The 27,858-nt window shown below is 42.3% G+C and overlaps 1 protein-coding gene across 1 annotated transcript in view; it reads right to left on the bottom strand.

Moving 5' to 3' along the window:
* Positions 1-248: 248 nt before the first annotated feature.
* The window catches only part of tmem178bb (transmembrane protein 178Bb), a gene marked incomplete at both ends in the record, with an annotated part of 169,677 nt that continues 142,067 nt past the window's right edge, over positions 249-27,858 (bottom strand). Inside the window, 2 exons of the mRNA XM_083935240.1 lie at positions 249-499; positions 10,084-10,221. Of these exons, the coding sequence (XP_083791366.1) occupies positions 249-499; positions 10,084-10,221 (389 nt within the window). The remainder of the gene's footprint in view (positions 500-10,083; positions 10,222-27,858) is intronic.

Raw genomic sequence — 27,858 nt, forward strand, 5'->3', positions numbered from 1 at the left:
CCACAACAACGAAACAAGCACAACTTCAAATTTTTTTTAATATTTCTTTAGTTCTTCAGTTTTATTCTGTTATTTTCAAGATAGCAGATCATCAACACACACACAGACACACACACACACACACACAAATAAAAAAGAAATCTGTAACCAGGAGAAACTGGAGATGAGTGGACTGATGAAGACGTGGGATAGTTTCTCTGTTTGTTGTCAATCTGTGGGTTCAGTTGGTTGTCTAACGGCTTCCAGCTTTAGCAGACGGTGCCGTTCTCCTGTCGGGACTTGGGGCAAGTGGATCGGGGTATTGGTTGGACAGAGGGAGCCAGGGTGCAGAAGAAGCCAGCGATGAGAGTGAGGCCGAGGCCTCCCCAGGCGCAGAACATGGACCAGCCGTAGCCATGGCCGATGTCGTCAGGCAGGCCATACAGGTACCGTGGGTAACGAGAAAGCTCAAAGTTGATGCCAGCAACGCAGGTGCAGAGGGAGATGATGCAGAAGGTTCCTGCAATGACAGAACAGGATGTTGAAGGACAAAAATACATAAATTCTTTGAAAGAGTGAACAAACAAACTGACATCTACTCGCCATGTGGTACCAGGTCACATTCGGCCAATATCCCATCCTGTCTCCTACTAAATATCTTTGTATCCTTCCTATTTGATTTAGGGAGAAGTGTAGTTGTTACTTGGAGTATGTTCACTGGCATTGGGATTCAACTCCTTAACAAATGAGAGCCAGTCGGGAGAAATTGACATTCTAAAGCCTGAACCAGGGACCGCATCAGCAACATTTTGAACCAATCACAACAACCCAATAAACTTTACTGCTGTATAAATTCTTTGTGAGGGGAGGGCTCATTTCCGGCTCATTGGTTGCAGTAACAGATTGGCTCAAATCCAGGATGACTGTGATTTCTGATTCTAGACAGACCCATTGGCCAAGCAGAATATCTTTTTCCTTTTGTTTAGATGTTTTTAATTATCTATTTGATGCTATTAAATCGTTGTGAAATGTCATGATTGACAGCTGTGATTGACTCTATGTTGGTCGGGTGGGTGTATGGACAGAACTTGGATGATGTGAATCCACTGCCCGATCACTACTGCGCAGATTGGCTTCACTTTCGTACAGTCTTAGGAAGTGGAACCCCGTCGTCCATCTTTATATACAGACTATGATAGGAACCTTTTGAGGAACTCACTGAATTCAAGCGCGGGGGCCAGGGTCTAAATTAAGTTCCAGGGACATTTTACACCCCAGAAAGTCCCTGATTGGAGTGTAGTACTTTCAGAAAGTACAGGAAATTTCAGGGTGGGGTTTGCAGGGTGACTGTCACTGACTGATCAAACAAGTGCTGCTTCAACTTATATAGGCTTCATTTATAAAAAACAAAGAAATACTCTAGTGCACTTGGAGCTGAGAGAGAGAGACAGCATAGCCTGGAGTTGTAAATGAGAGAAATGTATATGTACATTATATTCTGATTTTACTAAAGCATTCAGCAGATGATTTCCTGTGGAGACGGATGTTGATGTTTCCTTTACATCCTACTTTTCAATCATTACATCCAGCATGCAGCAGTAAATGTTATTGCAGCATAACAAAACCCAAGGTCTGTTTTTTCAACAACAGCAACAACAACTCTGAGATAGTCTCTCCTTGAAGGAATTCATGGTGTTGTTCACATGAAAAAGAAAGAGCTTGAGAGAGCAGTTCAAACCCAGCCTCCTGTCTCACCTGACCAATCAGTAAAGAGAGCGTTCTTGTTGCATTGTGGGATTTGGAGAGTTACAAAGGATGTCCTCCTCTGTTGGCAGTGGCCAAATGTAAACATTGCCTCATAATGTAGGTAAAATATGTAATCCTCATAGCATTGGTTTGCTGCAAAACACATATGCAGAAAAGTGTCACATTAGGTGTGGTTACATGGACAATATGTCTTCACCATGATTGAAATCATTCTGATGAGGAACGCTAAATAAAGTGATCTGCTCAGATGTGTGTTTACATGTGTGGACATTTTGAAACATTAAGAGTTCATTTTTGTCACAATATAATTGAAATGTTGTCATTACTCACTGTGCTAGCATAGAAGTTAAATAAAAATGATTTAGCATGCTTTCACATTATTATCTGTCTATTTCTGGCTCTTTGGTTGCAGCAACAGCTTGGCTGAAAGCTAGGATGACTGTGATTTCTGACCCCAGAGAGACCCCTTGGCCAAGCAGAATATTCTTTGCTGTTTTTATAATAAACTTTATAAACTTTAGTAGTCTGGCTGTCCTTAAGTAAGAACACAACACATGCCCCAGACCATTTCATGAAAATAAAACTTTTAATCTGGCAGAAAAATACCACATCTGTCACATTTCTCTTCTCCAAGATGGACACACACCGTGTCCTGGGAACACTGTTGGTATTTCTGCTGTTTTTTCATATTCAGCAGCATATATTGTCCTGCGATCAGTGAACAGGGAAAGGCTGGGAGGATATTTTCAGCTCAGGGACAGTAAACTTTATGCCCCTTCCTCCGCCAAAGACCAAGGGCCAGTGGATAAAAGTGCGAAGCAAAGACTGGAGGGAGGAAGTCGTTCTTACAGAGTTTACTGACCAGGAACGGAAGAGAAAACGGGTTGTTTATGAAATGATGCACGTTAAAGGAGAGGTACGTGGTCCCAGAGAAGAGTACTGTAAGAGCTCCACTTCCACTGAACATGCAAATCATGATCCTAGTGGACGAAAATCCTCAACTCTTCCAACAAAACATTTTCCCTCGCTGACCAGTTGTGTTTTGCTGCAACTGCCGTCCTTTTTCTGTCCCTCTTCTTCTTCTTCTGTGTGTTCAACGGTGCGGACACACATGCAGGAAAAGTGTATTATTCCAATGACAGAGGAAATCAGATTAAGCATTGGTTATTAGGCGCTGATATTCTTACACTGAAAATGTTTACACCAACCTTTCTTAATCCGAATAAAAATGATATTGGGCCAGTCTCTTCTGATTGAGGTGTTTAAATGTGGCATTTTTATTAAGATTGGGCAGTTATTCCCATTAATAGTGGAATATTAGGGGTCCATGTGAACTCATCTATTGATTGTACTTAAGTCCATCAAGTGTTGGAAAACGCTCCAGTAGACCATCACCTGATACTGTCTCTGCAGACTTTTACTTCCGGACCTGAGCTGCCTGACTTCATCACCTTGCATTGCATTGTGGTCTATTGTTGGTGGAGGAATTATTTGGTCCAAGTCTCAAGTAAGTCCCGAGTCATCTTCAAGTCAAGTCACAGATTATGTCAAGTCAAGTCAAGTTAAGAAGAGTTGAGTCCTTAGTCCAGACAAGTCGAGGTAAGTACATTTTTTTATTTTTAAAGATAATAAGATAAAAAATTTTTGGCAGTTTTCCAAGCCTTTTATTATATAGGACCGTCAGGAAATGGGGTGAGAGCGAGGTGGGGAGACATGCAGCAAAGGGCCGCAGGTTGGAGTCAAACCCGCGGCCGCTGCCTCAAGGACCTTCAGCTTCTTTACATGGGGCGACTGCTCTAATCACTGTGCCACCAGCCGCACTGAGTCAAGTAGATTTGAGTCCTTAGTCCAGTCAAGTCATGTAGGGTCCAGTCCAGTCCAGTTCTTTGTCCAGTCAAGTAAAGTAAAGTAGACTTGAGTCCGTCGTAAGAAAAGGAAAGGCATCTTTATTTATATTGCACATACCAAGTCAACTCAATGTGCTTTACATAGCGAAAATACCGATTCGAACGAGAGAAACGGGAGCCAACCGTCGAAGGTTACCAGGTTAATGAGAACAACGGTCCGGCGCTGCATGCAGGTCACCTCCGGCTTCTTATACCCCTAGAGGTGATCAGCGTAACTAGCTGCAGCTGTGGTTGAACCACGCCTACCCGTTCCATACCAAACCAACACACAGGGGAGACACATGCAGGGAAAAAACAGACAGAGGGAGACAAACTCACACAAAAGGAAGAGAGGAGGGACTGAGAGAACAGGATCCTAACATACTGACAACAACCCTCTTCTCTTTATTGCCAAAAACAATGATCTCAGTGTTTTCCTGATTTAACTGAAAGAAATTTTGGTTTATCCAATTTTTGGCTTCCTCTAAACAGTGACATAATGACTCTATTGGACTGCAGTCATCTGGAGACAGTGCAATATATCTGTGTGTCATCTGCATAACAATGATAGTTGTCATTAGAATTCTGCAGAATTTGACCCAAAGGCAGCATATATAAGTTGAACAGAAGGGGTCTAAGGACAGACCCCTGAGGAACTCCACATGTCATAACCACTCGATTGGATTGATATCTACCGATGATCACAAAATAACTGCTGAATCTCTCATCTCCTCGCCGAACTGTTGGTAGAGGTCCACTGAAAAACACTTCAGTATTTAAACACTGAACTTTGTTTATCAGATCAATGAAGTCTTGTTTTAATACCTCCGACTGTTGCTTCACAACATCAAGGGCTCCTGTGTGGGTGATGAGAGACTTCAGTGTCAGATGCTCAGCAGCAATCTTTGTGCGTAGGGCTGGATACAGCTTGCTTAAGACTAAATAGCATAGGATTTAGCCACATACTTTTCTCTGGTCCTGGGAGATGAGCCTTCTTCTGGGGAGTCTTGTGAAAGGGGAGCAAATCTGTTCTCTAGTAGAATCCCTGTGTCTTGGGGCAGTTTGCTCTTAGTTTTTGTAGAAGCCTCGGTCCATGGTTGCTTTCTCCATGGTATTGGGGTTGAAGAGACATTCCTGTGTGATGGCAGTGCAGGCCACTCGGTGTCATAATGAGTCTCCAGGTGCTGGGTTCTGCTTGATAACCGTCTTCCTATATTTGAGGGAGGCAATTTGTAGTGCTTTGGCTTTGCACCAAGAGAGTTCCAGGGAGGACTGTTTGGTTTACTGCCATTTACACCTGGCTCCTGCCGCGTCTTGGTGGTTCTAGTTAGCTTTCTATTAGCCTGCTCCCTTTCAGTGTTTTGGGTTATCGGTAGAGTAGATTTATTCCCATATTGTCCATTTATCTCCACGTTCACTTCAAGCTGAGGCATTTTTGTTTCCAGTACTGCTATCTTCTGAAGCAGTTTGTGGTAATCATCCTTGGAAAAGGGAGGCATCTTGTTGCTAATTAGCTTCTGTTAGCTTAGCTCCTTAATCCCAGTTTTTGTGTAGCATTTTGGTAGGCCAAGGTGGAGAAGTACTCGTAAAATATTTAATTATGGCAGAAGTCTGCTATTTACAAAAAGTGTATAGTCCCAGTGATTTATAAGTATCCAGGAGCAGCTGCTCGTAATTTATCATAAAAGAAAAGCAAGAATATCAGAAAGAATTGTAAGCGGAGACGAAAGAAAGAGAAAAGCGTCTTCACTGTAAGAAAGCCGGAAGTGTATAGATACACGTATTCGTACCGAACCGGTAGAGGCACTTCTTGAGAGGTACAAAGGCGGACCACGGTCCGTAAATGTGGCATACATAGCATTATTATGGCGAATGTACAGTCTTGTTTAGAGGAGAGGAACTTAAAACTTGCACGTGGGCAGCATGGGTGTGCAGTGTAAGTCAAAGTCGGTGACAGTAGAAGAGCAGGCAGAGCGGAAGCACAGGGTGCCCCCACACCCCCGATATCGCGGCTGTGTGTCGCGATGTCTAGCAAACAGAGAGCGAACTGCGTGCCGAACGACAACATGAAACTGGAGCTTGCAGATGTTCCCCTATCATTCAAATGCAGTACACCCTGGACAGGACCAGTCAATCTTGTCAGGGGACATAGAGACGCACAACCATTCACACCTACGTGCAATTTTAGAGTCATCAATTAACCTAACACATGCATGTCTTTGGATTATGGGAGGAATATGGGAGAACATGCAAACTCTGTATAGAAAGGCCCAGGCCGGGATGCGAATCTGTAACCTTCTTGCTGAGAGGCGACAGTGCTAACCACTACACCACCGTGTAGACCCTAGGTCTATCCAGTTGCTTCCAAAAGCATTTTGCTCTCTGCTGTTGATAACACTTCTTGGAAATCAAAATTGAACTGAGAGGTTCCAGACTAATACACATTTGCAAATAACTCAGTCGATGCCTGGCTAGTATGTTTTAATAATCTGTCCACTTTATCTCATCTGAACAGATCTTTTCCTTTAGACTGTGTTCAGCAGAAGTAGTTGGAGATGCAGCTCTAAATTTGGCCTCATTTTGGGAGTGCTGTGACCCTATGGGCTGCTTTGCAGTGACTTGGCCACTGCACATTGACCTGGCCTATTTCTTGTTCCTTTATTGCCAAGCAACATAATTTACTTTTTAATTGCCTGTTCATTTTACAACTGTAGGGCACAGCACTAATCCAAGGCCCAGCATAATTGAGTGTGCAGTTGCCTCTTGCCAAGACAGAGCTGTGCAGCAGTGTGTCTGTGTGTGTGTGTGTGTGTGTGTGTGTGTGTGTGTGTATGTGTGTGGGTTTGTTACTGCTGACTGCTCATTGCCAGGAAATGGCAAGGGTTATATGTGTCTGTATGAGTGCTTAGGTGCTGGATATGCACACTGATATACTACATTCCATTCATCTAAATCAGCGTCGACACTGAAGAAGACTCAAATTCTAAAGGCCCCCTACACATTATACGCAGTAAAAACGCTTTGCCGTTCCTTTCATTTCCTATGGAGGAGGCAGCAGCGCCAAATTTAGCGGCGTGTACCGCTCAGATTTGCCTCTCTGCCGCTGTGCTCAAAGTTCAAATCAGTTGAACTTTGACCTAGTTGCTGCTTACCTTTCAAGAGCGCAGACAATGAGATAGAAGCTTTGAGTGTGACATTTTCGTTTCCTAGGCAACCAGAGAGCGACATCAAGCAGGTTAGAAAGATGGAGGAAAAACTGATTGTTTGTGTGTCCGAGATTCCCGAACTATTTAACATTACATTAAAGTCGTATCACGATCAGAAGAAAACGTAATCATGGAGGTTTATAAGCATCACACCAGGTTCGTGAATAAGCAGTTTACTAGCTAACAGATGCTTTAATGCTAACGTTTTGGTCTCACAAAAAGAGCCCAGCACAAAAAGCAAAGGCCCCTTCACACTGCAGTTTATAGTCTTTTCTATCTGTCTAACTGGTCACAGGAAGTGCTGGTAAATACAACCTGCAGGTAATCAACATACTTCACTGTTTTGTACTGAGTGAAAATATAGCAATATGTACACCAGTGGACACAGTAAATTAAACTTTAAAAGCCAGCAGAGTGTTTTATTCTTACATTTGAATTTGTTTCTTTAAGATGTTTGTGGAGCCCATCTGTAATTAATTCAAATTGTTTTTTTGCAATTTGCCACTACATACTCAAATCAGAATGAAGCCTCTACTATTGCTATCTTATAAAGGTGTTAAAAAATACCCCAAAAGAAACTCAAAAATAAGAATTATAAAGTAGTCTGGAAATGGAACACAGCTTCCAGGAGTCTTATCGCCACCGTAAGGTTGTCAGGTTTGCTACGTTGGGCCTGTACAGAGACGAAACCAAAACCTGTGCTCGAAGACTGGGTCTGTACAATATTACACAAACTGCCTATTACATTTGTCTTTGTGTACAGATGAAACAAACCAAATACAACATGACAATCAATGAGCTTTAGAGGACTTATTTCTCCCTGCTTCCAGTCTTTATCCTAAGCTAGGCTAACCACGTCTCATATTAGTACTATGGTATGTCTGGTGTCAACACAGACCAGTTGACTCTGCTGCTAATCATCACACCACAACCACTTTTTTAGTCTCACTTTACCACTTAAACATATCGTATTATCTCTCAATTACTCTTATATAGTTTATTTTAGTATTCTATTCTAGAACAGAATTATTTAACTAATGTTCCTATTATTATATATTATTTATTTATTACATCTATATTTATTTGTATTTATTTCTGTCATTTCCACTGTACTGTAAGTGTCTCTGTGTGATGACTACAACACACAGTCCATGTGAAAATGCATTCTTTTCATCAGATTTATAAAGACCCATATATGCCTGATTCTGTTTGAGAAATCTTATTTCCACTCCCATTGTGCTCCATAATGAATGAGGAAACAACCTTAAACATTGTTTGCATCTGTAAACTGCCCTCTCCAGCTCAGACCTGTCACTGAGAAATACAGCAGAGGAAGTGCACTTTCACAAACTGTCACATCAGCAACCTTCCCCATTGGTGCCAGAGCAGCTGTCATTACGCACAGCAGTGGCTGTTTGTAGCCTGAATACCACTAAGGCCCTATTTACACGACAACGCTCGCGGGTGAAAACAACAAAAAAAAATTCGGATGTGCCTTTTTTTAGACGCCGATGGTGTTTTTGGGGGTTAGAAATTCAAAAAAGGTAAACTCCTCTCCAGAGTGGAACTGGAGGCTCCCCCGTTGTGTTTCCATGTAAAGGGTTAAAACACTAAAGTGTGCCCTGATCTGCTCTGTAACATCAATGTGCAGAGTACAGGTAAACAACAACAAACATGTGGGACTGTTTCCATCAGTGGGACATTCAAGTGTCCTGGGTGGAGCCGAGGCAGTGGGAGGCTGCAGACCCTGCTGCAGATGCCTGTCACACTGTACGGCGTCCTGCTTCTCTGCTGTTAGGGAGAGAAGGAGAAGGAAGTTTTGACGCATGCACCAGCTGTTGTGCGGCAGTGCTTCACAGCTCCACCTACACAACGTGCACACTACATCCAACTAACACACTTTTGCGTCACCGTATGCACGCAGATTTCCCCCCAAAGACGCTCGTCTGAACGTGGAATAAAAAGTTAGAACGCAACGCCACTTTTACGTTTCCTTTCTAGATCGTTTTCGTCTGAACAGGGCCTAATTCATCATCAGAAGGATGATCTATCATTATTCATACTCATGTTGAAACTGACTTTACAATTCAGTCTCCAATGAAATGATGAGTAACAGGGAGATGAGGCTCAAAAGTAAATCAAAAGGATTGAAATTCCTCTCATAAATCAGTTTATAAATGCACCTCGTATTGATATTCTCCAGAATGTTGTGCAGACTGCAAAAATAATAATGATTGAACTTCTGCTCATATCACTATCATATCAGCTATCTCAGATACTACATGTGACTCCTTAAGTCTGATGAGGTGCAAATTCTTCTAACTATTAAGTGAGGAATCTGTCAGTCTGTGTCCGGCTGTCTGTCCTGCTTATCTCGAGAACCGCTCCTCCGATCTCCTTCACACTTGACTTCAAATTTGGTGCAATCTGGCCAGATGGTGGCGCTATTACAAGAAACTTGATGTTCCAGCCTGTAACTTTTGAAGTCTCAGGAAAAAAAATCTTTCCAGCCATTTTGAATAGTGTCTTTCTGTTTTTTCACTGTTTGTCCCACATGTTTTTATCAATCAACACAAAATGCTGTACAGAACCTTTCTTGACCAACCTGGAAAAACTGACTTGAGTTTGCTCAAATGCTGTGGACAGAGTTTGTGTTTCAAAACATGTCATATCTCCTGAACACTTTGTCCTAATGGAACTACATTTGGTAGACGTGTGGATATGAAGATATACGGTATAGGTTTATAAATGTTGTCATTGGGCCAATAGGTGGTGCTGTAGCAGCAGCATCTAACTATAAAGGATGGAATCTGTCTGTGTATGCATGTATGACTGTCCTTCATATATACCAAGAGCTGAACCTCCAATCAACTTCACACTTGGCAGGTGTACACATCGTTTATGCATGTGGCCCCTGGCTAAATACTTAACACAAAGACATGAGATTGATATCAATCATCTCACTCTCAGAAAGAGAAACAGCTTTCCACTGAAACCATTTAACAGGAAATGTTTCAATTATTTGGACCATACAAGAATCATAGCGCAATTATCTGACTAATATGATGAAGAAGAGCAATGCTTGGGCTTACTTAGGGAAATCTGTTCCTTTCGGGGAAATTATACCTTATGAATGATAAAAAAAATGGATGTTCCTTGAATCTTCTGGATTTGTTTTGTTACAGTGTTAGGATGACTGATAAGGTGGGGAACCTATCAGCTTTCACTGTGTGTATGTGACTCACCTCCCATGAGAAAGAGGAGGCCTGCCACATACTGCATGAGACCTCTGTCCCAGCAACAGCCGAGCACGCCAATGATCCAACCAAACAGAATGATGGCCACCGCCATGCCCATGAAACCTGCCGTCATTCGCCGCAAGTCTGAGGAAACACAGAAGGAGAGATGTTATCACATCACTAGAACAACAAGTTAACACTGACCTAAACAGCTGTGAGGAGAGAAAAACGGAGTTGATAACCAGTCCTACTGAAGAATACATTTTTACACTTCCTTCCTGCAGAAATACAACAGAATAGCCCCTTTAGCCCAAGCGTTGTAAAAACTTCCACACCTTGAGTCCCAGAGTCAAGATTAGTGTCAACAATTCAGTATCTGACCAAATGTCTCCCCTTCTGTCCTTCAGAGGTTGACCTTTTGACCTCTAAAATCTAATCAGTTCATCCTTGTGCCAAATTTGAAGAAAATCCCTCATGAGAAATGCCTGAAAAGTGCCTTACACCTGCATTCTTCTTCATGTCCAACAGGGGGCGACTCCACCTGCTCCAAAAAGAAGTGAATTTGCATAGAAGTCAATGACAAAATGAGTCTACTTCTCACTTGATTTATTCCCTCAGTAAATGTTTTCCTAATGGGTTTATGTCAAATAGACCATAAAGCAGGGGACGCTTTAGGGGCGAGGCTACCTTGTGATTGATAGATGAAAGTTTAGTCCTACATGTCCACGGCACTGTGTATATTAAAACAGGTGTGATTTTGTTTTTGGGTGTTGTCTGTGTTAAAGTCTCAGGACTGTGACCCTCTGACAGTGTGTTCACTTCATTATAGTCAATTATAACATTGTTGTCACTTAAAAATGTCTTGTTTAGCATACAGTTGCACCTTGCTAACAACGTTAGCAATAGCTAGCTAGTGCTAGCTTCAGCTGGTAACTATAGTAAAACCCTCCCTCTTGAGCATTCAGCGTAGGACAGCACCATTGAAACAACACTGACTGAGAGCCAAATACCAACATGGAGGCTTCAAAATGGTAGTCCACAAACCAATGGGGGATGTCACAGTAACTATGTCCACAGCACATGGAAATCTAGTGGCATTTTAAAACTGCTCTGTTATTAGATGGACATTTTAAAGAATGTTTTGTTTTGGGGGAAAAATGTTTAAAAACTAGCTCAAGGAGAGGCAGTGGTGGGGTTGGGGCAAGGTGGAGATTAAGTCCCTTTGTCAAGAATACCCTCCACAGACCACAAGACCACAGCAATCAGTCAAAACAAACTACAGACACCAACATACCAACACAGCAACAGCAAACCTGGCCTGAAAAAGGGATGGATGAAGCATAGCTTTGAAATTTCCATCCCCCATTTACATACATATACACACATAAAAACCCCATCGAGACACTGCTAACAACAAATAAATTAGTAAAAAACAAGCAGGCAAGCAAACAAAACATTGCAAACTCCCTCAACGGTCCTACATTGGTCCTATATTTATTTATTTATTTAACTACCACCATCTTTCCTACCGTACAAATCAAACATCTGTTGTATAAACTTTCTTTTAAACTCACTTAGGCTTTCACTATTTGTTATGTTAAGATTATGTTTAGACCTATAGGCAAATCTAGAAATGTCGATGCAGCTGCCCTCAAGAACAATTCATTAGTATGTTCATTGTACTTTACATTGCAAATGTAATATCTCCCATGACCTTGACAAAGAGCTGGAGATTGAAATAATGAAACTGCAGAGTTCAGCAAAGTCCACAGGAAATCCAGAGACTACTTATGTGTCGTACCATCATGTTAAATCTAAGTGCAGTTTTATAAAACTGTTCCATTTTGCAGAGACGTCACAGTGGGGGGCAAACGGAAAGAGACAGAGTATGTGAATAAGGCCGGGCTGTGCTACAAGGACAGCAGTGTGCTCTGCAGGAGGTTAATGACAGTGACAGCGACTGGCTGCAGAGAAGGCTGAAATATGAAGAGCAGGAAGAGGAAGAGCTCCAAGCAAAACCACGATTCCTATTCTGCAACTAGATTAAAATGTCATGGGTGAGCTGCTCTGCTGGGGGGGGGGGATGGGGGAGGTTAGGAGGAGGCCCTGGGCTGGCACAGGGCTCGAGCAGAGTACACCATGTGGTGGGGCGAGAAAGGTCAAAACATTTGGCCTGAGAGCATGAAGAGAGAACCACGACAGACAAAGCTCCTCTCATGTAGTACATGCTGTACTTTCATCTTAACCCTTTCACCCCGGTCATCCACAGTATAACATCCTTCACCTCAGACAGTGAAAATGCACTTTTAGTGTGTATCTAGTTTTGGTCTCCTCTAAGTAATTAAGAAGTTCAAATGTCCCTCTCATATTTGTGTCCCAATCAGCCATACAGTTTCAATGTGATCTGAGTTGATTCAAATGTTAAATGCTCATCTGAGTAGACCGTTATTTGCGTACACTCGAGCTATGTATCTGGGGACGACAAGGAATTTAACCATGACCTAAACACAAATGCGGTCTGTAAAAAGGGTCTGCAGAGACTTTACTTTCTGTGCAGACTTTGGACACCGTTGGCTTTATTTGATAAATCTTTTATTGAGTCCACTTTAACTTTTTCTTTGATTTCTTGGTATGGGAACCTCACAGTACAAAACAAAAACAGTTTGTCCAACATTGTTAAGGTAGCCAGTAAAATAATTGGCACACAGCAGCTTTCCTTAGCTAATATCTATAAGAGACAACTGTTACGGAAGGCACGATCAATCTTCGATCAAATGCCAGCTCCGACCACCCATTCTTGGAGGAATTCCTTCTTCTCCCCTCTGGGCTCAGATATACAGTAGGTGCCCCAGTGTAGAAATACAATAGGTTGAGATTTTCTTTTGTTCCAAGTGCATGCATTGAACCTTGACTGCACTGTTTGGCAGCCCTTTCAAATGGCTTCCGCTCCAAGAATTCTATCATTTTCATTTTTTTTTTTGGTTGGTTGCTGTAACTGTTTGTGGCCGCTACTGTAAATCAAATTTCCCCTCAAGGGACAACAAAGCTCTGAACATACTGAGCATATTATGATCAGGCCCAAAAAATCAGGCCCAACCCGACATGAACCTCATCAGTTTCTGTGTGAGCCTGACCTGAGCCCAAACTACAACAGCAGTTTTGGGTCTGAGCCGGATTGAGAGCCAGAATTTCCAACTGCTTTTTTATAGAATAGAATAGATATCCAGGAAATAATTCGGAGAAATTAGAGAGATGCAAAGTTGTGTAGGACCTCATGAGCCAAAGGTTCCAAGTCCTTGGCTCGACAACAGGGGGGAATTGTAGGACCTCATGAGGAAAGTGCTGTTTGGGGAGTTTTTGTGTCTGGTTGTCTGCTCAGCGTTGCAGGAAGACAACGTAGATAAGACATTTGTATGCTCGTTTCGATAAGAGATAAGGTGTGGTTTACAACCTCGGACCCTCCAAGGTAATAAAACCCAGAACTCCAGGATTAAGGACCCCCTTTTGACCTAAATCAACGTCAAATCTGATCGCAATTTGAACCGGAGGACAGTCTCTGTTGGGAAACAGGGACTTTCAGTAACAAAATCTACAGCAACAGAACTTAGTGTAAAAGTTTGGAAAACAGTTAAAGTTCGATGTTTCATCGCAACTGGCTGTTCAAAGACATTTTTGCAATTGTGTAACATTATATGCATTATTTGTATCTTGTTGTGATTATGTTTATGTGGTTTCAGAAGTGCAAAGTCTCTGTCTAATTCCTGAAATAATTTGTGTTTTGATAATAGGCCCGTCACTAAGTATCTGTATCTGTTAAAACTGTCTGCCTAAAAATTTTAGTTAAATTGGATATCAAGAAGATTAATAACGGAAAATCAACCAGAGATAGTTTAATCTTCCCTGTTAGAATTCCGGCATAAAAAGCAGTTAACTCACTCGGGCTGGGTCAGAAAGAGCTTCCTTCTCACGTAGATAAGGAAGGGACAGTTCTGACTCTCTCTCTCACTCTGCAACTTCCTACTGCACCACTGCACCTCTGCACCTCTGACCCCCATCTGTTACTTCACCTCCTGCACTTATCTCTTCTCCCCTCTTCGTTCCCTTTGTTCTTTTGTCTAACTTTGTTAACCCAAAGTTAACAAGAGACGTTGTTTTCTTACTTAAGTATTTTCGTTTATTAATCTATTTTTAACACGCAACTTTATAAGTTTCAACGACACGTTTTTAATTTTCCTAAGTATAGTAAAACCCCTCGTGCCGTCTTTTCCTTTATGTCTGGCCGACAAATTGCATCAAACTCTAGTTCAGAACCAGTCAGAATTTTTGTCAAACCACAAACTACTTCCAGAGGCAAGCCACCTGAAGAGCTGAATTCAAGTCAAGACGGGAGCAGACGAGCCCGCAGATCCGACCGTGCAGCTGACCCAGTCTACAGAACCAGAACTAAGGTCCGCCAAACACCGGGACGCGGACCTACGAACCTGCATTGGGACTGTAAGACGCCAGGGCGACTGTAATATCAACGGCAAAGTAAGGTTGGCCTTTTAATGCAACTCTTGGTTTAAACGTTGGTGACACTTAAATTCTGATCAGAGTTCTGTTGACAGGCTGATTAGCGCCAGTTTAAATCCACCAGTGATATTATAAACCAGCCCGTAGAATCACTCTGGTCTTAAGCTTTTTATATCCACATTTAACCCTTTTTCTCTTCTCTATTCAGTGTTGCACTGTACTGTATTCTCTTTGTTAGGTAGTCAAATAAACGTTTATAACCTTACGTCGTTGTGAGAGTCTTCTGTTCTGTGCAGAAAGTGTTGGTCACTGATAAGGCTGTGGTACGAACTAACGCGTTCAAGACGAGACTGATAAAATTTAACAATCAATTACTTTAAATAACTAACAGGTATTAAACCTTCACCAAAGTTTAATATACATCCTGTCTTAATTTGGTGTGGTGCCCTTACTTCGAGGTAAAATAAATCCTAAATTTCAACGAGTCGAGTTAATTCATAATTAATTTAGCGACTGATATATTTTAGCCATAACAAAAGTAGGCTTACTCTCCTACAGTTGCAAAAAGTTATTTAACCCTAACCAAGTAGATGTGATGCCTAACAACCAAAATACACGGGGTGCATAGGCCCTACAACCCACCTGTGCAACTCAGTTCTATTTTAAGTTTACTGATCTATTTTTTTTCTCTCTTTGCGTGGCTACACGACCCAGGTAAAACCTATATAGAACTGTGTAAAAGACTAGTATAATCTATTACGATTAAAATAAATACTTCATTGTACCAGAGGCAATGTGAGGCAGCAGAACAACCTTGTGGGTGCTTTTACATTAAAATAAAATTTGAAACCACTCTACTAAAAAATAACCCCAACCCTTCTGCAGATGGGTGAAAAAATAACATGGTAACCCTGTGATTAAGTAGCAAACTACCCTTCAAACCAAACTGTTTTAGTTGCCCAAAATGAGCCATGACTGACACATTTAATGTGACAAACAGGTGCAAATGTTGCAAGATATTCTCACTCCTATAATGTGGATGACGGATCATGTAATCTGCATTTGTACCTTTTACTCTGTGATTACGTCATGGTAACACACATGGAAACAAATAAAGGAGTAATTTCAAAGACTGAAGCCTTTTTCAGGCTCACTGCCCCAGAGCTATTTCTGCTACATCCGGATGCTGGTGTCTATGAGGAAGCAGCTCATATGGAAGTGCCTGTCAGTCACACATTGTAACCATGGTGACCCCTGACCTTTACAGTGAGGCATGGACTTGGTGGAAGCTGTTTGACTGTCAGGGACACAGAAGGGGTCATGATTCATCTTGCTGAGAACATGCTCTCTTTGTCACATATATAGCTTTGCTTAGTCGTGCAGATGTCCTGTCATCATATCCTGCCTGCAGCAAACACCAATGCACCGATGTGAGACACCATGTAGTAGTAGTTGAAGATAGAGATGCACTGATCCAGTTTTTCCAATCCAATCCAATACCGATTCTTGGGCTGAGTGTATCGGCTGATACAGATCTGATCCTACTGTTGAATGAATGAAGCATATACCTTGCCATATGAGTGAAGACATCAGGCTTGACATAAACTTTTAGCCTTGGTTAACAAATTAACACAGATATAAATTTACTTAATATGGTTGCTCTGCTTGAGGATGTTACCGGTGTTGCAAACATAGAATTGAAGTGACTCAATCGCTGTAGCTGTATTGCTGTGTATGAAAATAATAAAAAAGAAATGACTGGTCCGGGTATCGGATTTACATTAGCTAGCTGGCTTTTTGCCTGTAATACATGTATTTGTCTCAAAGATTAAATTATCGGCCAAAATGTCTGGCGGGATGGTGGGAAATGTGCCAAACAAATAAATAGTGGTAATGGATGAATGGCTCAACAATGGGCCTCGGGACCATGCCGTGGTATCTCTGTAACTCTGCATTCATGTGTTTGTTGATGTGTTTGATGCCTGCCCATACCGTAACCCCACCGCCATCATGGGCCACTCTATTCACAACGCTGATATCAACAAACTGCTCACCAACATGATGCCATACAGTCTGCCATCTGCTCACTACAGTGAACACTGGGAGAGAACACTTCACCAGAGACCCAGACGCCATCGAAGCTGAACCTTCGTCCACTCGAGTCAGTTAGGACAACGAACAGTAGTCAGGTCAAGACCCCAGGTAAGGAGGAGCAGCACACAGATGAGCTCCCTGGAGACGGTTTCTGACAGTTAATGCAGAAATTCTTTGTTCATACAAACCAATTGTTACATTAGCTGTCTGTGTAAGATGTTGTTCTGCTAAATTCTGCTGCTATAGGCCGAGTCTGCTGGGGGATAATCTGGTTCCTGATACTCTGAGCTTTTCTCCTCTCTGTCTGTATCATTCATGTCTCATCAATGCATGTCACTAATTCAACTTCTTCCCCGGAGTTGTTTGTGCTTTGTCGTCTCTCAGGTCTCTGCTGATCGTGGTGGTGCCTGCTGCCGTGGTCCTGCATGACGCTTCCTGCTGCTATTATAACTATTGCTCATATATACTATCATTAGTCTTATAAATTATAACATTTAGTCATAAAAACATCATCAGTAATATATTTCATTGTACCACAGCTGTTATTACCACTTCTCATCATTGATCATATTTGCCACAATAATTATTATCATTGTCGTATTCTATCACCTTAGCTGTTCTTGTTTCTACTATTCTACTATATAAACTGCCATAACATATAAGTCATATTCACATTACTATAGATGTTATTGTAGTTACTGTTACTTTTGTGGTTGCTTGCATGTCTGGGACTGTTTTTCTTTCTGTCTTTGTCTCTCTTTGTCCATCTGTCTGTCTTTTCTCTCTTTCTCTCTCCTTTTCTTCCTCCCCAACCGGTGCAGACAGATGTCCGTCCTCAATAGAGCTGGGTCTGATCCATGTTCCTGCCTGTTAAAGGGAACATTTTCAACGCCACTGTGTGTACAAGATTGCTGTTGCTGCTCATGGGGGAGTTGTTGAGTCTATGTAAATCATAAATAAGTCATAGAGTGGGGTCTTTACCTACTCTGTAAAGTGTCCTGAGATATTTTTTGTTATGATTTGGCACTATAAATAAAAATAAAATTGAATTGAATTGAATTGAATCGTGGTTACACGTGGTCTGTGGTCATGAGGCCGGTTGGATGTACTGCCAAATTCTCTGAAACGACATTGGAGGCGGTTTATGGTAAAAAATGGGTGGTACAGTACAAGGCACAAAGAATCAAGGTGCACACAATGATACTGTTGTGATCCTTATTGACTTTGAAGGGTGAAATTGCTAAGATACACACGCTGTGAGACCAGTCTAACTGCTGCACTAAACAAACTGTAACACCTGAGCAGCGACCCTAGCCTAGGGACCACAGGAGTCAATCTACTACTGCACAACAGTGGCAACATCAATAACAGTCTGTGGGTGGTTCAGTTTGACATTCTGTCTGCAAGCTCAGCATCACAACATGTCCGATGACAGCTGACTCTGATACAATAGCTGACTTGTTGCATCTGCATACAGGTTATCCCCTGTCTATGTCTGAGAATTTTCAGGTTTGATGTGGATACCTCACTAAGAGATCTCTAGAAACTGTCTGTGCATCTGTCTGTTTGTTTGTCTGTCATGGATCCATAGACCATGGTTACTTGCAGCAGACAGAATTCAGACAAGGCACATGGGCCTGTGTGCTGGCTGGAGCTGGGAGCTATCAGATGTCATCCGTGCCTCTACATTGGACTACATTTCACCTCCCATGGAAGTTTAGAGAGCATGAGAGATGGATGTGTAGGTATGCTGTTTATGCTAGTGTTCTGTGTGGAGTGAATGTTGGGGAAGAATCAGAGCAGTCAGTATGAGTCTATCCAACCCTGTGGTGCACTGTTAATGATATTAACAGGGTCCTTACGCAATATGGAAAAGTATTGAATTGAATTTGAGTCATGTCCAGGTCTGGATAAGTCTGGAAAAAGGGAAAAGAGTTTGGAAAAATGTTTGTGTTTTTTCCGGAATATTATCTCACTTTCTAAAATAAAATATATTAATAAATACAAATCAAAACAAGTTTACTAACCTAACACAGCCGACCTGTAGATGATCTGAAACTAATCAAGCTAGCTGTAGAATGGTATCGGGTTACTTCGGGTTATTTTTTCCATACGTGTTGTCTACATTTTAATTATAATTTATGATTATGAATTATGATTTAAGTTTATTTGTATTTATTATTATTAAGTATTATTATAATTGTTTTATTATTATTACTTTTAAATTATTATTATTATTAAATATGTTTACTCCATCTAAAGCCAATGAAGCAAATACTTGTGTTTTCTTTCGAGTTTCTGGTTAATTGTCCAGTTAATTGGTTCAGGTTAGATGGTTATGGTTAGGTACTGACCTTGGATGGTTCAGGTTAGTATAACCAAAGTTATTAATTCAATTTAATTGAATTTTATTTACAGCGCCAAATCATAACTAAAATGATCTGAAGACACACCCGGCAATTTCCCCATGAGCAGCAAGAAGTTTCAGTGTATAAAAACTGCAGAGTAGAGTGCAAACAGTGACAATTAAAGATGGACCCGTGGAAGCTGTCTCATGTGAACGGATCAGCGGGCATCCTGTAGACCAGTGGCATTGTTCTGTTCTGAAAGAACTTTGCATCTATTTCTAGTATTTTCTTTCTATAGTGGTACTTTAGGAGTCGTTCATTACTCTCTTGTGCCATGCAAGATCCAGTTAGAAAACTTTACAGGTGTGTACTGAGTTCAAAATGAATGCAGAGTTCAAAGATAGGTGTGGTCTGAGCAAGGATCAAATAGAGGGATAGGGAGGTTGGAAGGGACCATTGTCCCACCACTTTACACTCCTGGGGTCCGTTTCACAAAGCAGGTTAAAAAAACTCTGAGTTTAACCCTGAACTCTGAGTTGATCTACTCTGAGATAGGAAACTCTGAGTTTTCGGTTCCAGAACAGCAGATTTGCGTTAGGTTGATCAACTCAGAGTAGTTTGACCTGGAGTTAAGCGCGTGCACCACAAGTAAAAAAAGACAGCATCAATGGAGCCCTGATTCGACGAGTCACCATGGCAACGGGGAAGCGGAGGGCTACGCTCCAACTGGAATTGGAAATATTAATGCGCTCATACGGTGAGTTTGAACAGGTTTACACCGCTGCAGCAGCAAAAGAGAGAGAGACGGTGCGGGAGAACATTGCTGCTCGGGTCAATGTCTAAGTTTAAATGTAGTCCTGTTGCAATCACAGTAATATCACAGGGGGAAACTGCTTGAGTGGGAGCCTATTAGTTTATTTCATTTAAGTGCAACCCCGAGGGGGAGAAGCGAACTTGGCAGCAGCTTAAGATGAAAAATAAAAACATTGTTCAAACAGGTAAAACCTCAGCACTGTCTCATGGTGACGCCTCATTTTGAGCATGTTTTACATGGTAAAGTAAATATTACCGTAAGTGGCTGTTTTATATGTTGCAAACAAAACCTCCCATTTGCAATAAAACGCAGCGCAACACACAATATCTGCTGGGATATAAGAGCATTACTGGTTGTTAATGTTGCAAATGTAAGGAGGGATGAGATGGACTGTGACATGGAACGGTGTTTCCCTGCCGTGAAATGGACCCCCTCGCATTATAGGTGATATTCTGGATCAGAAGGCTGTTGTTTCCACCTATAGGAGTAGTTTATATAACGGTAACCCAATTAAAAGCACACACTTTTGAACCTATGAATTGCAAGAAAAGCTGGGATTATATTTAGGAAACACTGAGTCAAATACATTCAACTTGCTCAAATGATCCATTTCATTCATTTTGTAATTATGGCTGCAGTATATTAAGGACGTCTATGCGCGGTCTGATAATCATCTCCCGACCAATATTTAATTCTCTTTGCGGTAATGCTTCACCTTCATCCACGGGGTCGTTATCAAAAGGACATGCCATGGTAGTGAAATAGTCGCCACCTAATATAACTTCTAATGTCTGATTTTTGCAGTAATTTTCTATACTACGCCAAAACTCGCGTGCTGACTGAATGAATGAGGAAATCAAACGCCGTGTGTGGCTGAAAGAGGCGGAGACAGAGAGAAACTCAAGGTTTGCTGAGAAAAACTTGGTCCCGACCAGGTTAGTTTCAGAGAGCATGTTACCATGGTAACTGACCGATAGGTTAAGTTACCTCTCTCTGTGAAACAGGCTAGAGTTACCCCTCTGTCTCTGGTTTGAGTTACCTCCCTTTGTGAAACGGAAAACTCAGAGTTTCCCTCATTTCAGGGTTAACAGACTCAGAGTTTTCACTAAACCTGCTTTGTGAAACAGGCCCCTGGCCTGATTTGGAGTCACAGCTGTTGTGATCCCATCGCCAGATGCTCTCTAGTTACTCTAATATTTATAGTACATACGTGTCATGTAATGTGTTTTGTAAAATTGGTAGTGATAAAAGGTAAATTCATTGTGTCATTGTGGCAGCTGTCTCTGATTTCTCTAAAATGACGGGAGTTGTTCTGTGAGATAAGCAGGAGAAACAGTGGAACCAGACATAAATGAGTGAAATAATGAAGCGTTTAGCAGAACAATAAATGTCCTATCTGTACAATGGAAAAACCCAAATGATTGGAGAATAAGAGGCCCAGATGATCAGAACAACCGCTACCTTCAAAGACCAAAGCCTCCACTGAATCCTGCTGATTGCTGATGCTGCACTGGGAATAATAACTGCTCATTTGTTTACTGTATCAGCATATGACAGGCTGCTATCTGTCTGTATTCTTTCTCTACTACTTAATAGGTTGTATTGTTCAACTATGTGCTGCAATTCCCTTTTAATTATGTTCGTCGCTCCAGGACCAATGGACCAATGAAACGTTATTTCATGAAAGGAAAAATGGCTTTTGGTGCCTGTGAGGAAATGTGATTTTCTCAGTCGATAGATGGAGAGGAAAATGTCCTGTCTGAAACAGCTCAGATTGCCTATTTGCTGCCTGCACTTCTCGTTCACAGAAAGATGTCATTATTACAGAGATAGGCCTTTTAGACTGACAGGGAGAGGGTTCTTAAACCGGTTCCGTTTAGATTTATTTGAACCTCGGTACCATCTAGCAAACAAGCCCGCGTTTCCACCAGCACACCAGTGATGTGGTCACGGGTTGAAGCAGTTTGCACTGAGAAAAAACCATCTATTTTCTGGTTGCACTTTAGAACCAGTCTCAAGGTTTTTCAGGTTTTACGACCATCCAGACAGAACAAGCACCATTATTTTGATGATTCCTGTTTTTCACAGCCTGGGTCTCAGCAGGATTGTGGATGAAGCGCAGAGTGGATTTAAAAAAAACGTCATCCCAATATCTCCTGCTTTCTCAGGTATCACTCACACTATGAGTTCCTTCCAGATGACGGCAGATATTTTGCCAGCCGATGGGCGAGGAGCTCCATGCACTGGTGACATGGAAGACATGGAGGGGTGGCGCGGTGGCGCGGTTCATATGATAGTGATTTGACCTGACAGCTTTGAGTAGGGCAGGTGAGGGAACAACAGCTCTGTGAGTGAGGAGCTGAAATTGTCACGCTAACATGCTCTGGTGGGTTTAAGGACTACTACCTTTAGTTTTCTGGAGCTTTTTACAGCATCTTGTTACCTTCCTCAGCAATGGAATTGTTGGCTCAGTTGTCATCATATGACATGATAAAGCGATGATCACTCGATTTAATTGCCCCCATCGCTCCTGGTGTGAATGCATGGTCACGTGTGATCAGAGAGTGACTGAGCATTTCTGCTGTTGGTAGAGGAGAGGGTTTCAGTGACATTGACATTGGGATTTGCTGAGGTTTTGCTGCTGTAAGTGTGTGGCCCTGTCACAGAGGCTGCCTGCAGCCGCAGCTCGTATGGGAGTAGAACCAGAGCTTAATTCCATTACCCTGTTCCAACTGCCACTGGGGAGGAAATAATAGACTGGGAAAATCAAATTATGTAAGATAGCAGGGAGGAGGGAGAAGGTTGGTGTGATGGGATGAGTTGGCAGCTGCAAGAGCACAGTCAATGTCTTTAAACATATGTCGAGGAAGCCCTCACAACGCGCCCTGTGGCGTTTGTGGCACTCTAGCGGAGCCTCCTGCTTTCTTCTGGGGTGGGGGCCATATGGGTGATTTCATGGTGTGTCAGTCAGCTGCAGTGTGAGCATCCCTGCAGGTTGAGTAAGGCCAGAGGGAGCTGGCTAAGCACACACAGAAAGAGGACTGACAGGGAATTCTCTGTGACAGCCATCTCCTGGAGAACATCGGACACTAGTCAGAGCTGGATGCTGGGACGATAGGTCAAACCGGAGGCCCAGGGTCGGGCCAGCAGCTGTCAGTTACCTCTCTCTGGAAGCCATAGATGGTGACAGGACAGCTGCGTTACTACAGCGGCATCAGCTGTCCATTATTGTCTCCATAGCAACAGTAGATCGGTAATAGGATTCTGATACTGACAAATAACCATTAAAACAGGACCATGTGGCAGTAAAGGCACCGCACATACGTGTTGAACTGGATGAACTAGTTCACCAGAGTAGCAGAAACTATCCCCCCCCCTGACACAAAGTTATTATGCAAGCAGAACTGGTAGTTTGTTGTGAGGATGAGAAGAAAGCTTGCTTTTTATTTTCTGTTTTTTACACTTGAGGTTTGCTTCAGGGTCAAACTGTGAAAAGAAACAGAAAGGTTATAAACACTTTAGCCTTAAAGCTATGGTCTATGATTTGGAATATTGGTGGTTATTATGACATCGTTTATACAGCGATTATGGTCTTGCAATCCGATCTACACAATATGAACTGCAGAAAGAACCAAAAAAATCCGCTGTAGGCCTGCATAAAAAACTGACCAATGGGAGCCGTCCGTCACGGAGGGCTCATATTGGCTCATACTCTCCATCCAATCCCCTCGTCTCCCCTGCTCCTCGCCCCCTCCCTCTCTGTAAACTCTGAGCAGCTAGTGATTAGCTTAGCAGCTCAGCTACCGGAGCTTCTGTTACCATGGAGAAGGAAAAGACCGATACCAGCAAGAGGCCTCTGCTCGCCCCAACGGAGAAGGTTAGAGAAAACGGAAGTGGACCCGGGAAAAGGCAGAAACCAAGAGGAAATGTGACCTACATAGGAACCAAAGACGAGTCAACATCAGGGATTCCTTTGAGTGTTGGAGAAGGCTACGCCAGGATCTGGGTCTGAAAACTGATTTTTTTTTGTTGAACAGGTCATTTTCGTGTTTTATTGTGGTAGATGTTACATAAATAGCCTGCATTAGTCCGTGCCAATACTGGCTTATCACTGTCGTCCCCGCTCTGATAAACATCTATGTCAATGTAACCAAACAGTAGAATCAATCAGAGTCCTGATAGTGGTTTACTACCAACCCAGGATTTATTTATCCGTATCTGGGACTGAAATACACCTCACCTCAAATATCTAACATGAACACAGTTTACGCACATTTCCTTCAAACAACTCAAAATGCCCACTGAGAGTGGTATTGCAAAAGACAGTGTTATTAAAATGAACAGTTATGAGAACACTTGAATAATCTGTCTTAGTTAATTGTCCTTCAGTTTAGGGAGTATTTATCTCGTAAACTAATAAAAGCCAAAAAAAAAGAATCACCGACCAAGTGTTTAATAAGAGTCTTTCAATTGGCCTTTCAAAAATAAAATAAAACAAATGGCTGGCCAGCAAAATAAAATAAAGAAAAATTAAAAAGCGCTCTTTTTATTTATGTTATGTATGTATATGTAATACGTGCAAGGGGGGACTGGGAATATGTCTGTGTGTTTGCCTGAAGCATGGTCAAGGGGGTGACAAAGACGTTCGCCTCTGCCGCCACAGGGACACCTCGGCAGTCTCTCTCTCCCTCTGAAGTAGACCGTCTCTCTCTCTCTCTCTCTCTCTCTCTCTCTGAAGCTAACAATGGAAACATCACAGTAATAAGAGTCTATATCGGAGGAGCATAGAGGCAATGTGTTCGGCTGCAGCTACAGTACATCCCTCTGAGCCAGCAATTCCCACTTGTAACAAGTCACTAAGTGTTACACACATATGAGATATCACATGACAGCCGAAAGAAAAGAAAAATGTACAGAATGATACGACACTCTGCTTTACAACGTGACTCGAGTTAGCATTCAGTTACCTAACAGGTAGCAGGCATTTAGCAATACACAACATCAACAAATCAATGATCTCAATTCGGTCGTTTGACTCAAACTTCATATATAAAACACATCATTACAATACTGACAACATTACACATTCAGTGTTAATGCTTACCTAACAATGGAAACATAACAGTAGTAAGAGTCTATATCGGAGGAGCATGGAGGCAACGTGTTCCGCTGCAGCTACAGTATATCCCTCTGAGCCCGCGATTACGACTAAAGGCGGAAACCAGGTGGCTGTCGTAAAACTGTCGTAACGCGGCGCTTAAAGGGCAATGCACCCAATACAGACCTGAAGAGATTACAGCAAGTTACTGTAATTACCTCTGGGTTACATCAACACGTTAGCATACCTAAGCCATGTGTTTTTAGCCGGCCAGTATTTTAACAACCGTTCGTAAACTGCCTATTCACAAACCTGGTGTGATGCTTATAAACTTCCATCATTACGTTTTCTTCTGATCGTGATATGAGTTTAATGTAACGTTTGGGAAACTCGGACACACAATAAGTTTTTCCTCCATCTTTCTAACCACCTTGATGTCGCTCACTCGTTGCCTAGGAAACGTAAACTTTAAACAGGGCAGCAGAGCCTCTTGGGAGCATCACTGGGGTGAATCGCGGATCACTCGCGGTATGACAGGTGCAACTCGCACAGATAGACGAACACGGAGCCTGAGCTGCCTGCCCATGGAGCACGAGAACGTTAGCAAGTCGCAAAGTTCCACTCCTTCCACTAGACCCCCCACAGGACCTCTGAGATGGTAAAAAAAGAATGGGTCTCAATGCAGATAATGTCATTATTTGCTGGCCCCAGTCGTTATATGCCCTGAATTATAAATATGTTGTTTGTGAATTTAAATGACGATTATTCATTTCAAGAGTTTGACCGTTATTGTGCATTGATCATTTTAAGGCGGTTGAGAAAACACAATGAGAAAGACTACATGTCGTGTTGCGTATCTGACATCACGTCATCACCCTTTCTCACAGCGTAAGTAAAACCCTCCACATGCCTGACTTCTAATGATTTTCACCACGTTTATGCTATTATCCTCCCCTTGGAAAAAAGCGGTGAAGTGCAGCAGAGATATTGCTGTGTCTATACCAGACCAAAGACCAAATTGACTTTAAAAACCACAAACGTGTGTGTGAAACATGTGAAATTCATGGCACAGTTCAAACGGGACCAGAAAATAATTTTTATTAGCCATAGGAATACGTGCATCCAACATTCATATTGAGGCCCCATGTATGTTCAGTCAGACCCAGACTCAGGTTAGGTGTCTGTTGACAGTAAAATGGTGAACTACAGACGTATCAGAATGGTAAGAGTAGTTAGCATCTCTTTTTAGTTTCTGTTATTCGTCTTGTATTTGTCAGTGACTGACAGCTATGATGACAGTGTGTTTTCAGTCCACTCTGAACTGGAAGGTTCAGGTTTCTTTGCTGGTGTTGTGTTGAAGTTTGTCCCCCGTCCAATAGTGTTTCACATCAGACACCTGATTGGTTTATTTACTGGTGACGTAACAACTAAAGCTGCACAGGATACGTTTGAATGTGAAGTTTGTGAAAGGAATGAAAGAATGTGAATGTGAAAACACCAAACCAGTTTGTTTCTTTGTAAAATCTCACAGTAATGTGAATGAAGTGCATGATGAGAATGTAAAAATCCTGCTGAGGTGGGCACAACAAACAAGTGAGCTAGCATGCAAGACAGTCACACCATGGTGAGTGCAAATGAAATGGCGGAGCTGGAAGACCCACAGGTTCCAGGAAAATTGAGTGTAGTTTGGTTGTATGGGAGCTAGGGATGGGCATGATTACTCGACGATCGATTAATTTATTATTAAGGATTTCGTCGATGACATTAATTTTTCATCGATAAAACTAATGCAGTTTCTGTTGCGTAGTGTGGGTCATGAGGAATGAAATTAATTTCATTAGGTGGAAGCAATTAAACATTTTACCACACGGGGGCAATGTTTGAAAAAAAGCCACTGGGAGGATCTTGGCCCTCCTGAGTTTTCGTCTACTTCAAAAGTAATCATGAAGAGGACGAGGTCACGGCGAAGTGTAGCGTGGGATCATTTTGATTTAAAAAATGACTTAGTTCACTGCAAACACTGCGAAGCTGTGTATAAGTACAACACGGCCACGACTCAAATGATGTACCACTTGAACAACGCGCATCCGACCCTGGTTAGTAGCGGTGGATCCCAAGCTCAGTCTCAACCTAGCATCAACTCGATGTTAGCACGGACACGGAGGAGCTGCGATGCACAACGATCAGAGTTAATAACCCAAGGGATCTGCAAGTTCATTGAGATGGATATGCTGCCCTTAAGTATTGTCGAGGGCGAAGGTTTTACAAAACTGCTAAACTTATTGGAACCAGCGTATCACATTCCGTCTCGACGTACCATCACCCGACTGATAGAGACTCACTACGAAGAACGGAAGCAAGAGCTGTTAAAAGAATTGAGCACAACTGAAAAAGTCACTCTAACAACAGACTGTTGGACCGCGTTAACAGCGGAGAGCTACATCACCATCACCTGCCACTACATAAGTGATGACTTGCAAATTAACTCAGCGGTCCTGCTCACTGACAGCCTGCCAGGACGGCATACAGCTGACAACCTCGCGGAGAAAATGAATGAAGCTGTAGAGCAATGGGGACTTGAAGACCGAGTTATTGCATGTGTTCATGACAACGCGGCCAATATTGTTGCTGCTAACAGTCCCGCCAGACTGAACTGGATCTCCGCCTGCTTTGCACACACACTCCAGTTGGCCATAAACGACGGATTTGCACTGTATCTGCATCGGGTAATATCAGCGGCTAGTAGTCTTGTTAGCCACTTCCATCACAGCACCGCAGCAACCAATGCATTGCAAAAGAAACAGGAGCAAACGGGCCTCGCAACCCACCGGCTTATCCAGTCGTATAAAACACGGTGGAACTCCGTGTGCGAGATGTTTGATCGGCTGGTGGAGCAGTGGTGGGCTGTTGCTGCT

The sequence above is a fragment of the Echiichthys vipera genome (assembly GCF_963691815.1).
Source record: "Echiichthys vipera genome assembly, chromosome: 20".
NCBI classification, from domain to species: domain Eukaryota; kingdom Metazoa; phylum Chordata; class Actinopteri; order Perciformes; family Trachinidae; genus Echiichthys; species Echiichthys vipera.